The sequence below is a fragment of the Amphiprion ocellaris genome, chromosome 5, assembly GCF_022539595.1.
Source record: "Amphiprion ocellaris isolate individual 3 ecotype Okinawa chromosome 5, ASM2253959v1, whole genome shotgun sequence".
Lineage (NCBI taxonomy): Eukaryota > Metazoa > Chordata > Actinopteri > Pomacentridae > Amphiprion > Amphiprion ocellaris.
In genome coordinates this window covers 24,156,800-24,170,201 of record NC_072770.1, presented here as the reverse complement: position 1 = coordinate 24,170,201, position 13,402 = coordinate 24,156,800, and the positions used below count along the sequence as shown (strand labels likewise).

At 38.8% G+C, this 13,402-nt stretch overlaps 1 protein-coding gene across 1 annotated transcript; it reads right to left on the bottom strand.

Annotated features, from left to right (window-relative positions):
- Window positions 1–2,026: 2,026 nt before the first annotated feature.
- On the bottom strand, window positions 2,027–13,301 carry npepl1 (aminopeptidase like 1). Its single transcript, XM_023287152.3, has 12 exons — window positions 13,067–13,301; window positions 11,278–11,463; window positions 10,837–11,007; window positions 10,592–10,681; window positions 10,049–10,130; window positions 9,455–9,597; window positions 8,742–8,819; window positions 8,524–8,624; window positions 8,185–8,308; window positions 7,889–8,065; window positions 7,157–7,267; window positions 2,027–2,949 (listed from the first exon to the last, which is right to left on the bottom strand). Exons 1-12 carry the CDS (start codon window positions 13,214–13,216, stop codon window positions 2,791–2,793), a joined length of 1,572 nt encoding a protein of 523 aa, XP_023142920.2. The 5' UTR covers window positions 13,217–13,301; the 3' UTR covers window positions 2,027–2,790.
- Window positions 13,302–13,402: the final 101 nt, after the last annotated feature.

Here is a 13,402-nt window from a genome sequence, read left to right as displayed (position 1 = left end):
TGCTCTCTGGCTCCGCCCTCTGAGAATCTTGTTGTCGTTTGGCTCCACACTTGCTGATGACCACTTCCGGTCAGAAAATGGAAAAAAACGGACCTTTTTTCGTTTCTGTCTCTTACTGATTATATTTTTTTGTTATTCTAAATATAAAATGAAAATCAAAGCATTTTTAAAATTTCGTACATCCCTTTTCGATCATGAAAAGGAAAAATGCCTTGTATTTCAATTTTATTTTTTGTATTTTAAAACAAAAATCAAATAACCACTCGTTTTTTGTTTTTCAATACCCGTTTCAGAACGGAATATCCAATCGCCAGATAAATACACGGACCGAAGTTGATACTGTATTTAAGAGGGGGCATTCATGCATGTTTTCTTTAACACAGAAAATTCTGCACATTTCTGATGATAATTTATCAAAGTAGCAAGAAAGATAAGATAAGATACTGTCATTCAAAGAGGTTGTTCATAGTGCTTTATAGGCAAATGTAAAAAAAAAAAAGATAAAACATGTATTCATAATAATATGTTCAATTAAATAGATTCAGTACAAAAACAGCTTTAAAAGACTAGAGAGGAACAAATACAACGTGTATAATACAATAGAAAAAAATGCAGACCAGTTTAATAAAAGTGCAGGTAATTAAAAACAGACTATAACAACAAAGATTACTGAACCCTGTAAAGCCTGATCCATCAAAAAATAGTCAGAAAATTCTAATATTTTGGAACTGAGATGTCTATTAACCCCCTTTTTTAAAAAGAATAAAAAAGGCATATCATTTTGTTTATGATTTATTTTTTGTATCACATTTGATACATCGGGCACGTTTGGCAACTTTTTGCTCACAACAATGTTGATTTTAGGGAAAAAAATAGTTTTGTCATATTTATTTAACTATTTATCATGTTGATTTGATAGAGGTCTCAGAAACTCATGTAGCAAATATGATACAAATGGAAGCAGCAGGGGGAAAAACAGACTTCAGATTACTCTTAGAAATCCTACATCTGGGGCGAATCTATAATACTACCTTGTCTGGTCTGAACTTTTATATTGAGGAAGCATCAATAATCAGCCCAGATGTGCTGCTTTGAGGGGATGGTGATTGTTTTTTGTTTTTCATTTTCTAGACATCAGTATCATGATCTTAAAAGTTTCTTATCAAAGCCAACCTTTATGTGAATATAGTTTCTGGACCTTTTTTTTTTTTTTTTTTATCTCTGGTTTTATTTTTCTTGTGAATTTTCACTTCTGTTGGTGTCCTTTTAGTATTCATATATACTTCTTTATTATAATGGCTTTCATTTTAATTTATACATCACAGAATGGTAAAATAAAAACATTTATCTACTGCTAAAGGGGATACTGAGATCTGGGGTTAACCACAACCTATTCGAAGGCTGTAAGGCCTAACGATGCCACTGGGCAAGTAAGTTTAACATCTTGGGAAATGCAGTTTTTAAAAAAAGTTTAATTAAATAATTTGCCACAATAGGTGAAAAATGCCGAAAGACTGTTTTCCATTGCACTGATTAATGAAGCAGAAGAAAACCCTTGGTAACTGGGGAGAATAGGCACTGGAAACAGCATCTAAAGCATATTCTTGTAATTGTTCCCAAACCCACAAACATTGCACAAAGTGGTTGCAATTTGAGTTATTAACCACTTGGTGTCACATTGAGAGAGCAGCAGCAGCTCAGTCTGAACTGCAGCCACATCACTGGAATGACTGAAAAACTAATCTTCTGTTCTAATTAGCCACTGTAAAGATAAATAGAGCCCAAATGTAAAATCTCACACTAAAGTCATCAGAATCATTTGGCAATAAAGATGCAGAGTTTGTTTTTAGTTTGATACCAGCTGGATGGATTGAAACTGCAGTGATGTAATGTGAGTGACTGGTGTTCTTGAGCTTACAACAGAAGCCAAAACTCCACTTCAATGTGCACTGACTGTTTTTTTCCAAGAGCCTTTAAATGCGTCCCTCAGCAGAAAAGGTTTCATGATACACACATGCACACAGAGGACAGATGGCACCGCCTTTATTGAAGGACAATGTGATTGTCACAAGGGTGAAAAAACATCATATTTGTGCAGGAATCTTGAATAATACTTCTACATGTTGCATGTGTATTAATGCTGACTAAGCCATTCATCCAACACCATTATGAAACAGTCTGAAACTGAAGTAAAGCGCTCAGCCCTCCATCAGCTCCACAGATCAGGCAGTCCAGCTATACACAGGAAGAACACAAAGTGCAGGGGTTACCAAGAGACTCGAGCTTCACTGATCTTCATCCGGTATTTTTTCACGTCTAAAACAACATGTATCATGGCATCATCACTGATTTGCATAAAGTATCAACTGACAACTCCTGCTGATGAGGTGGATACTTGAAAGAAAACGAGGTATGAGGTAAAATCGTTTAAACTGCTGTTAACTGTAAAATCTGTTACAAAACAATTACAAAAAACGAATCTGTCGTTAAGATAAACCAACTAATTTACTCGGGTTTTAATATAATCAATGCATCTGTCAAAAGCAGCTGAACAATGGAGAAGCTAAAGAGGCGCTGAGTGCATCATGTGCTGAGTAATGAGGACAGTGAGGGGCTGTGTTTGATCAGAATCATTTTTACCACATTTGATTTACTGATGATAATCTGTTTTATTCAGTGAATTTAATCAAACACAGGAAGTTGAATCGGTTTAAAACGCTTTTAACTCTAACTGGTGCAGTCTGGGTGTGTGGTGGCAGCGGAGCGGTGGGGGAGTGAACCGCTGGGTTTCTACACCAGTCTTCGTCTCTTGCAGTCGCGCTCCATCTGGTCTTCACACATGTTGGTGGACGCAACCAGAGGAGACACTTGGTTCAGCATGGAGTCATCTGACGCCTGACCGAACAGGGCCATGAGCAGAGCAACGCCGAATCCTGTAGCACGCTCCCCCTGCAAAGACACATACACACAGAAAATAGGTCAGATTGTAAAGTCCAGTGTAATTTCTTTGAAGTCACTCGACTATTACCTGTTCTATTCTGGCTGATGTGACTAAAACCTTTGGTTTAAAGTCCAGGTCATCATATACATTACTAGAGCGAAGCTCTTAAACCTACTTCTGAGACAGTATAAAGACACTAATGAGAAGTTTCAGTACAGTCAAAGTCATTATGAGCCCTGTTCATTATGAGTTGACTCGCAAGACAAAAACAGGGCACCAGGACACCTTAGTAATAAAAAAAAGGTGTGGGAATGAAAAGATTACAGAATGAGCAGCTGCTCTTGCTTTCTTCAGAAATAGCGCTTAGTGGTTAGCTAAGCAAACAGTAAAAAACCTGATAAGAACGTCAGAGATTATTTAACTGGCTCAACTAGTTTCTGTACAACACAAAACTAATGAAACAAACAGATGCTTAACTCAGACAGACAAGGCTTTTCTTCAGGTGTGTCCAAAATCACAACCGACAGACTACATCAACCTTTCCATTCCATGCATAATTCATGCTCAGCAGAGTGTGCTCAGCAAGTATCCACTCCATGTACTACTCATAACCCATAAACACATCACATCTTCTCACTACAAAGTAAACTACTGAGTGTGTCTTAAGTAGAAAGTACAGAATCAGCAATGAAGGAGTCAGCATTTTTTGTCAGTGTTGTCTCAAGACAAGCAAAGAGATTTGGGTTATTTTCTGATGAGCAAAGTCACATTCTGTATGTAGTCATGGTAACGTATCCATGCACACAAAATTGTAACTACTGAAAGAATGCGAAAATGCAAAGTGTCCATATTAAAAAGACAACAACATCTTAATAATGGGAAAGTATTTTGACATTGGTAAATGGACCAGACTTTGACAGTAAAATTAATATATCCCGACAGCTGTGATGGAACTCAGCCTAAACATGTCTGAGTGTATAAATAATGGAGTCTGACAGTTTCTATAATACCCAGAGCATCTTTCTCTGCATTATGTTGTGTAAAAGAAAGTTATCATATCATCTTATTTTGGACAGCATATACAGTGATATTTATGCATCCATGATATCTGGCAACTCATACAGTGGTCTGGATTTAATGTAAAACAACAATTTGTGGTTTTAGGAGCAGTAATGTGCTATAACTATTTATTTAAACCAATGAGGTGGCAATCAGCAGAGACACTACATAGAGAACTAGAGATTTAATCAGCTGTTTACCAAGAAATAGGCTAGTAACAACTCATAATTCTCTCAGACTGTAACTTGTTTTTACATTTCTGTTTCAGTTAATTTGCAAATTACCATGTGAGTGGTATCAGTGTTCTAATCATCTTCCATTTCTTGTAATGTTGCACTGTCCTTTTAATGTTTTTAATCGCACCAGCATTTTATTTTTTATTTATTTTTTTTTTTTTAACTTGATCAAACATCAACTGGGAAAGTGGATTCAGACCAGGAAACGTATGACTAGTTTTCTGTCTGTGATTTGACAGGTTTACGTCTTCATCATCAAAAGCCTTTCATCCATCAATTAACCAGTAACTGGAGACCCATTGGTTTGAGAAGTGGCCCATTTAACCATTTAGCAACGTCTCTGATTACCACAAAGATGTGTAAATACTGTATTATCAGACTTCTCATCTTTTCCTTGAATACATCACTATAGAAAATCAGGAAGATCAGGTTGACATAATTGATCTCTGTGACAAAGAAGGACACTTCCTGCTATGTATTGAATAATACATGGATTATGAGGTATTTTTAAAAACATTGCAGATAGTACCAGTACTAAAGATTCTATTATGATAGAACAGCACAAGATTTGGAATAAATAAGATTATACAAAGTACAGTACATGTTAAACTGCTCAGCTGAGGCCTGTTACCAGAACTTGTAGGATCGCTAAGCTAACATTTTGGTTTGGCCTCTCTCAGTGACTTTGCTGGGCTGCAGTGTGGTCTACAAAGAGAAGCAACTAAAGACAAAAGAGCACAAGCTGAAGATCATCCCAGTAGGAGGGAAGGCCATTGTGCTGGGCCTGCAGAGCAAAGAACAGACAGAGCAGTGGCGGAAGGTGACAAATTCACAGCGTGTTGCATTTAGTCATTTTTAAACAAATCCCGTCATAGTATGAAAATTACATACTTTTTTATTGCCGTCTAGGTTATTCAAGATATCAGTCACAAGCCAGCTGAAAACTGTGACTCCCAACACTCTACGTCTGACTCCCCACGGCCTATTTGTACAAACATACTTATTCATACTTTGCCTCTAAGGTGATCTAATATAGTGTTATTGATAACCACGTGTTTCTGTTAAAATTCCCCCTGGTTCATTTGGATTTCTGAGAAATGTGCCATTAAAGTGACTAAAATGTAGACATGAACATACAGGGGAGCTGAGTGAGAGGGACTCGGTGGCTTCAGGGAGCAGCAGCAGCACAGACAGCCATGCTAGAACTCCAGAAAAGTAAGATGGTGAGTCACTCCTGTAAGGATTTTTTCTTTCCTGGAAATGTTCTTATCCTTGAAATTTTCATGGAAAATTTCAGGAAAATTCCCATAACTTTCCCATATGATTGCAGGAAAATATTTTCCAAGTGCCCTGGTATCTGACTAATAATTTAACTGCTTATAATCTGTGATAGCTCACCTGTCTGAAGTAAGAAAAGTGCATTATCATTGGCTGTTAGATCCCGATCGATCCGGTCTGCATGTTTACAGGTTTGCTATTAGTCTTTTGTTTATTTGTAGTTCCTTGACCTCTAATGTTCTGTCCATTTTTTCCACAGATGACAAATATTGAGAATACTTTCACTTCAACTGATTGATGAAACTAGCAATGTCACACATCGGATGTCTGAAAAGATCTTCTGGTGTGTGTTTTAATCACTGGCAGGACTCCTTGACAATTTGGTCAGAGACTGTCAATTTGCATTAATCTGCAGGTGAAATTATTTTCATGGCACTACTGTCACTCATTTTGACAGTGTTCACACAGGGCTATTTATACACTTAGTTCAAGGTTGCTTAATGTTGAGTTTTTAGTTAAGCTAAAAGGGCAGATGAGGTTTCACATCAGTGTTGTTACCAACTTCCTTAAACATTGTGCTGACTGTCTTCCTTCAGGGTACTGAGTCTATGGTAACAGTAAATACTGCAGCTAACTTTATAACACAAACACAAGAACATTGTTCAAAGCTGCTGTGGCTAATTTTAGTATATATGCATAAAACTTTGTAGTGAATAGCATAAAGTTCAAGTAGTTGACAGCAGTGTGTGCTTAAGTCTTAAGTTTATATGTCTTTGTCAGAAACACTCAGGTCTGCAGCTGCATTAACATATGGTGTGATCTAGTGTACTGATGCACTGCGACAGCTAATCTGACACTCCTTTTTCCACCTCTGCTCATTTTAGACTAAGAAATGTTTTGTCAAGCCAGCCGCAGAAAAAAAGAAACATTCAGTGGCCCCAAGAAGTATTTGGATACTTGAAACACGTGTGAATTTCATTTCATTTACCCACAAAATGTCAAAAGTAAATGTTAGGAGATTTAAATGAAAGCGCACAAGAACACTTGTCAAACAAAATAGAAAAAGAACTTTGCCAAGCTTTACATGAACAATTACTATACAGTTCTAAATAAAACAACGTATTTGGACTTCCAATAACATTTTTCAATAAAGATCACACAATGTTTTAGCATCTGGCTTGTCATCTTTCACTTTGCCGAACTGACTGGCACCATATGGATAAGGAAAAAATAATAACCAACTTTGAAGAGTGCAAGATTGATTTATTGCAGATTTGACAAACAGAGTGACCTTTGTGCAAACAAATGACGCTCTGAGGTCACTGCACTTGTCTTTGCTGTTTTTGCTTTTAGTTTTAAGTATTCAGTTATCATAGTGATTGTATGAAGTTGGTTACTCTTCACATAGGTGCACCGAGCAGAGCCACCACAAGTTGACAAGCTGATTATTTGTAGTATAAATTATAGCTTTAGAGTTCTGCTAGATGTGTTTTTCTATGGATCAAATAGAAGTTTGTCAAACATTTTATGAAATAATGTGATAGTTTAACTGGTAAAACACCCAGTGAAACATCCACTTTGAAGTCCTGATTATTACCCGATTTCCTTCAGGACTGAAATTATATCACTAACTGATACTCACAGCATGAACAGGAGAGGCAATGTCAACGTGGACCCAGACTCCAGGCCAATCAAAGCCCAAGTGGGAACCAATGAAGAGCCCAGCACAGGAGCTCTGAGCGTTCTCTCGGTCCTGTCAAAGCACAAGAAAAAGAAGACGCGGCTCAGCAAATAACTTAGTCACTAAACAAATATTCTACTTTTACAACACATCAGTATTCTGAGCTAATCAGCTTAGCTTATAATAGCTTTTTAACCAGAAACCTAAGTATTCTATTCTGGTGATGTAGCATGTTAAAAATGTGGCGTATCACATTTAGTAGGCTACAGTGTTTTCATGGGTGTCAAAAAAGTCAGTCAACATTCAGGTAAACATGAATAGTAGATTATACCAGTATTAGAGAAGCCTAGGATTAAACGACTTAAAACAGCAGACATTTACTGTATATTTTGATTGCATTTTAGGTACTTTGTAAGTACATGATATTGTTTCTGATTTTTTTTTTCTCAGCTCTAGTTTTAGTTTTATTTGAGTACAATAATGTTTTTTTCACACATAGTTTAGTTTTAATTAACTACAATAACCATGGCCGATAGTTACACCTATTATTGCAGTTATTAGTGCTTTTCTATTTGTATATTTTAAGTAGACAGTTACATTTTATTCTAAATTTGTGATGCGTCTGATGTCCATTCATTTTGTCATGTGTTGTTTAAGAGTTTGGTTCTGAGGAATTTGGGGTTTGTCACTCACAGCCACAGAGTTCTTCATGTCAGCCATGGCAGAGGTGAACTCGCTGAAGTGCAGCTCGGGGCAGTAGACCAGAGGGTGGGCGAGATCTCCGCTGCTGCGGCCTGCGCGCACACATGCACTCTCCCACTGCTCACTGTTGGTCATCACAGCTGCATGGTACTTCCCTGTGGAGATTCCCTGAACAACAGAAACAAAAAGGTTTTAGTGACAGAGACAGTAGCTGTCTAACGGTACTAAATCATTTGAGTCTGTTGATTTGTGTACTCGCTGTGGTTGGTTTAACAACAGTTACCCACCTGTGCACCAGTAAGTGTAGCCATATCCAGAACAATATCAGCAGACAGGTCCTTGCTGGCGTACACCACTCCATCCGCCAGCACCAGCCTGCCCTCTGCATCAGTGTTGTTGATTTCCACTGTCCTTCAGAATGAAAAACATAAATTATGAACATTTAATACCACAGCTCTTGTTCATCCTGTTGATTTGGCTTGTAAACTGATATCAGACAGGTTTGTGTGCAGGCACATCATGACAGCACAGGTAAAACAAGCAGCATGTACAAATCAAAACAAGTAATCTATCAAATACACCCCAAAGTAAAGGATTGGTTATATATTTTTTTTAAAATGTCTCACTTTCCAGAGTAGAGAGTGTGGATATCATCAGGCCGTGTGGCGATGGGCCCAACGGCATTCTCTGCCAGACAAAACACTGCATGCAGGTTATCCTTAAAGCCCTGGAGCAAACAGATGGGAGAGTTTGGTTGAGAAATCCTTTGTGCTGCAAAGATACAGAGGAAGCTAAATGACAGTTGTAACAGCTGATTTTTGGATATCTCAGTTGGTGCCCTCACCTGTTTAACAGTGGCTTTGAAAGCTCCCAGGATGGCAGCAGCGCCGCCACAGTCTCTCTTCATCCCTGGCATTGTGGTCTAGACAGGAAAAACACAATACTGTTTATTTATAAGGACTTACTTTGATCTGCAATGTAGCTGTAATGCTGCATCATTATCTGCACTGAGCAGCACAGTGACCTAATAGTCTATTTAAGTATTTACACTCAGAAAAGCTTTTTAGCCCAACTGGTACATGTAACAGCGACTGCATGAGAACAGATTACTGAGAATAGGCTTAAAGCTAATCTAACAGATCAGGGGTATCAGTGTGTGCAGGTTCCAGGTTTGCTAAAACCACCAGGGAGCTGATGAGCTTTAGCAAAGTCAGCAGACTGAAAGGTGTACAGTGACTGGCCCAGACCACATAACACACTGTTGAAATATTTGCCATGTTGTGATGCTGCAGGTGCAACATGGGAGATGTTTGATGGTGTGAGCCGTAGAATTAAATGTCATCAAATGTCACAGGATCATAGCGAAGCTTAAAGTGCCCTTTAAAATTTATCATCTAAATGAAAATATTGTCCACAAGCTACCACCATATATCAAAATAACATTTTTGTAGATATATTTGAGTGCAGGCATGCATGTGTATTTTTTAAACTTGTTTATTAGTATGCATTTGCACAACAACAGCTATGACCTCTTCTCCATAGAAACATTGGGCATACCTTTCCCTTGATGCTGAGTCCACCGGTGTCATAGACGATGCCTTTGCCCACCCATGCAATGGTTTGGGTCGCACCATCAGGTGTGTGGCTCAAGACCGCTAATGCAGGAGGATGCTCTGCTGCCTTTCCAACACCATAAATACCTGACAGGGTGGAGAGAACAATAACAGATACATAATCTGAACTTGCAATGACCACTCTATACAGACCACAAACACCGTTTTAGAATCTAGTTTCTCAAAGTAGAATGTAATAAAGAATTAAGTGAAACTGGCTTTTACAAAAACACTAAAGCCAAGTTACACAAATTTACATTTGGACTTGCAAACTCAATTACATTTGTTCATTATTAGTGACTGAAGAATAATTCCCAGGATAATCTGAGAAAGTCTTTTTTAGGAGCCAAATATTACTTTGATAATGAAAGCCTTGCAACTGATTTGCCTGATATTTTTTCTTTTTCTAATAGCAAACTAAGTAGTTTCTCACGGGAAAGCAACAGAGCAAAATGATCTTTAATGCACATTTACTAAAAACGCCACACACAGCAAATTAGGAGAGTTGTCAGATTATGAACAGACATCTATGCAATACCTCCAAACCCTCTTTGTTTCAGTTCCTCTCCGCGAATGATGACTGGAATGATTCCAAGTTCAGTCCCAACAGCTTTGATTTCCTGAAACAGAAACAGATGCTGGTGATGGGATGCGACAGTAAAATATTTATAACCGTTTAGACAGATGGCATTATTTTAACCATATCTATTTAGTTTTTATAAGCTGTATATAAACAGTTAATAAATGGCAGCCATGGAAAAGTAAAAATTTTAAAATGGCTGATAGTATGTTCAGGACACAACCACAGTTTATATTTGGAAAGATGGTGCATTTAATAACCACACTAATTTGAAAAAAATACATAAAGCTGCTTTATTTGATTTTGCACAGCTGATTCCTGATATTGCCAACAAACCATCAATTTAACAGTAAATCACAGATAATTTCTCTTCACATAATTGTGTGTACAATATGTACAGTATGTAAAAGTATTAACTGGTAAGCTAAAATCATATTTACACCATAATGTAGAGAATTCTGTAGTGGATATATGTTCATTCATGCTCATGGTTTCACTTACATCCAAGAAGTGGTCTGTGTTCATCTCATTGCATGGTGTGTCCACAATGCGAGCTGCCAGCCGAACTCCATCAGCAGCGTTGGAAAGACACTAAAGGAAAGGAAATGGAGAAAAAACTTTAAAGCCAAAGCGAACTGCAGCTAACAGGCACTACGAGAATTTAAAACATGCCATTTCTGAGCAGGACCCTGCCAGTGCCAAACTGTGTTTAAAAAAGAACAACTACGAGCCAAAACTTCTCGTACCTCGAGTTCTGCAGCATCCAGAGGATTGTTGTCTTGCCCGACGATCACAAACTCCACAGTCACGTGCTTCTTCTCTGCCCTGCGTGAGGATGTGGAGCGGCGAGAGAAGATGGGGAAGGCCCTGGCAATGGCACAGGAAGATGGAAACACATCTGAACGCTCACACACCATCTGGAGGAGCAAGAAACACCCATTTGTTAGCAACTTGGAAACAGGAGCTGTCTTAACTCTGGATGACCCAGATTTTAGAACCACAGGACTTCCAGAGAGAAACACAAAAGGACATCATCACTGTTTAAACAGCACATCTGTTCTGCAGCTAAAAGTGCTCTCTGACCCCCCTGAAGGAGGTGAGGAAAAGAAAATTGATTCATCCCTCCATACACATTGATTACATATTACCTGAAAGGCAACAAACAAAGTTCGGATGAAGTCACTGACCACAATGCAGCGGTTATTCCCTCCTGGGAGGCAGGAACGGACCAGACGGGAGACAAAGTGGGCAGAAGACGGGCTGTTGTGCCGGCTGACCCGAGAAGGGAGGGAGGCCACTGCAGCATGGTTGAGGTACAGAGGGCAGCTGTCCGTGGGGTTCGGGTTCAAAGCGCTGAGAGCTGCCTGCCAGATCTGAGAAAACAGCAGACATTCTGGTTCACTACAAAGAGAATAAAGCTTTGTACTGTTTGTTATTCTCTTGTTAAACAACTTTAAAATCCTGCACACCATCAGTCACTTGTACCGACTGTGATTCATTTACAAAATGGGTATAAATGATCAAAGGTCTCCAGGATATTTTATGGTGTAATTACTAGAGCTGAAAGATGTGGGGATAATTTAAATTTTTCTGACAGATATCGTGGTTCGGTTTGATCTGACTTGCAATATAATTTTTTAAAGCCAAGCCTTCGTTCATTATTCGCAGTATCAGAGATTTACCACATGAGATGCAATCAAAAACATGCCTGTCACACAAGGAGGAGACATAACAGTTTAAACCTAAATGTACTGCATAAGGTGTATGCTAAGTTGCAGCCCTTGCAATTTGCCAATTCATTGTTTTAAATCGTGATTTTGATTAAATATCTACAAGTTTCTCAGCAAGAGCAATTATGTCGTGCAAGTGTGTGATCTGAAACAATCTGTATTTACGGGTTTCTGTCAGTGGATAATCTTTAAAATGGAAATACCATTTGTTGTAATATTTAACATGGTACTGCTGTTGTTTAGGACAGAACTGAACAGCTAAGCAACAGTTTTGCAAAGTTTTGCAACTTTTCAGCAGTTTAAGTGTGTATGTGCAATGTTTGGGAGCACTAAAGCAATTTCAGGTTGAACATTAATCACTCTTACTCCTAATGAATTCTTTTTCTTTTTCAAAAGACAAAACAAGAAGGAAATCAGACAGTATGAGTAGGATGTGTCACCTTTACCAGCTTAAACATAGCAAAGATCTTTAACTGTACATGAGTCACAATCATTTTAAGTGATCATTGCTGACAAACAGTCAGATGCTCTTTGAATGAAGGACAAGGAAACCTTTGCTTGACCTCACAGACTCACTGTCCCAAGTCTCTCTTTATAGACTGGCTGTCACAGTTGCACAACCACCTCTGAAGACTTAGCACGACATATTGCAGCACACCGTTTACAGATCCATATGGTGCCACAGGAGTATTTTAGTCCGAGTCTGACCACTGGAACCTGTCAGAGCCCTAAACACTCAGCAAAGCACCTTGAACATCAACAGGATGGCAACCGGTATTAGACTTACAGCACTGACAAGGCCACACTATTCTGTTATAAAGACAAAAGAAACAACTCTTGAAGCTACGAAATGAAAAAAGGGACTTTAATCTCAATTGTGCCGGAGAAGTAAATTATTGCTGGAAGTTGGTTAGTACCGCAAACAAACGTGTTCTAGTGTCATGTCAGTCAGGTACATTAACACACTTAACAAATGTGCGTTACAGTGGCTGTAATTAAGTTTTTCCTGACTAATAAAAACAAATACACTGCCAAAAAGAGTACTAAAGTCCCCTTAGTATTGTTACAGTTACAATTAGCCAATTAAGAAACTCAGACAAATATGGTACATCTTAGGGACGAGTTAACGTTAGCTAATTGTGTTGTAGCTCTGAGATAACTTAGCTGCGTTAGCTAGCGCTAACTTTGGCTAGCCTGGAGCTAACGTTAGCCGTCAGCCAGCGATCGTTGCCAGTCACAGGATTACCTCTTTGCTAACGACTGGCTGCAGTTTTCCTTTGATTTGGCTCCAGCTGACTTGCTGCAGGTTGGTCTGCTGCCCGATAATCAGGACAGGGCGGTTCTGTGGCTCCGAGTCGCCGGCAGAGGCTTTGAACTCCAGCACCACGTTCGCCATTTTTGCGAATGGCTGAGATAGCAGGCTGTCAGTGATGCTAAAGCGGACGGACCGCTGTCGTTCAACTGTGCAGCCTGGACCGGCGACGGCAGCCGGGAGGGACCAAACGGTTTTTATCCGCTTAGTTTATGGATGCTGTCAGTAAAATGGGATATTTTATCACCCTCTACCGGCGACCAGAAGGGA

What these genes read in the sequence shown, in the direction of transcription:
- npepl1 (XM_023287152.3), bottom strand. Translation starts at nt 13,216, where the DNA reads ATGGCGAACGTGGTGCTGGAGTTCAAAGCCTCTGCCGGCGACTCGGAG. An exon ending in GGAATAACCGCTGCATTGTG is followed by an intron (nt 11,008 to 11,277) that starts GTCAGTGACTTC and finishes TTGCTCCTCCAG; the next exon opens with ATGGTGTGTGAGCGTTCAGA. An exon ending in ACACAGACCACTTCTTGGAT is followed by an intron (nt 10,131 to 10,591) that starts GTAAGTGAAACC and finishes TTTCTGTTTCAG; the next exon opens with GAAATCAAAGCTGTTGGGAC.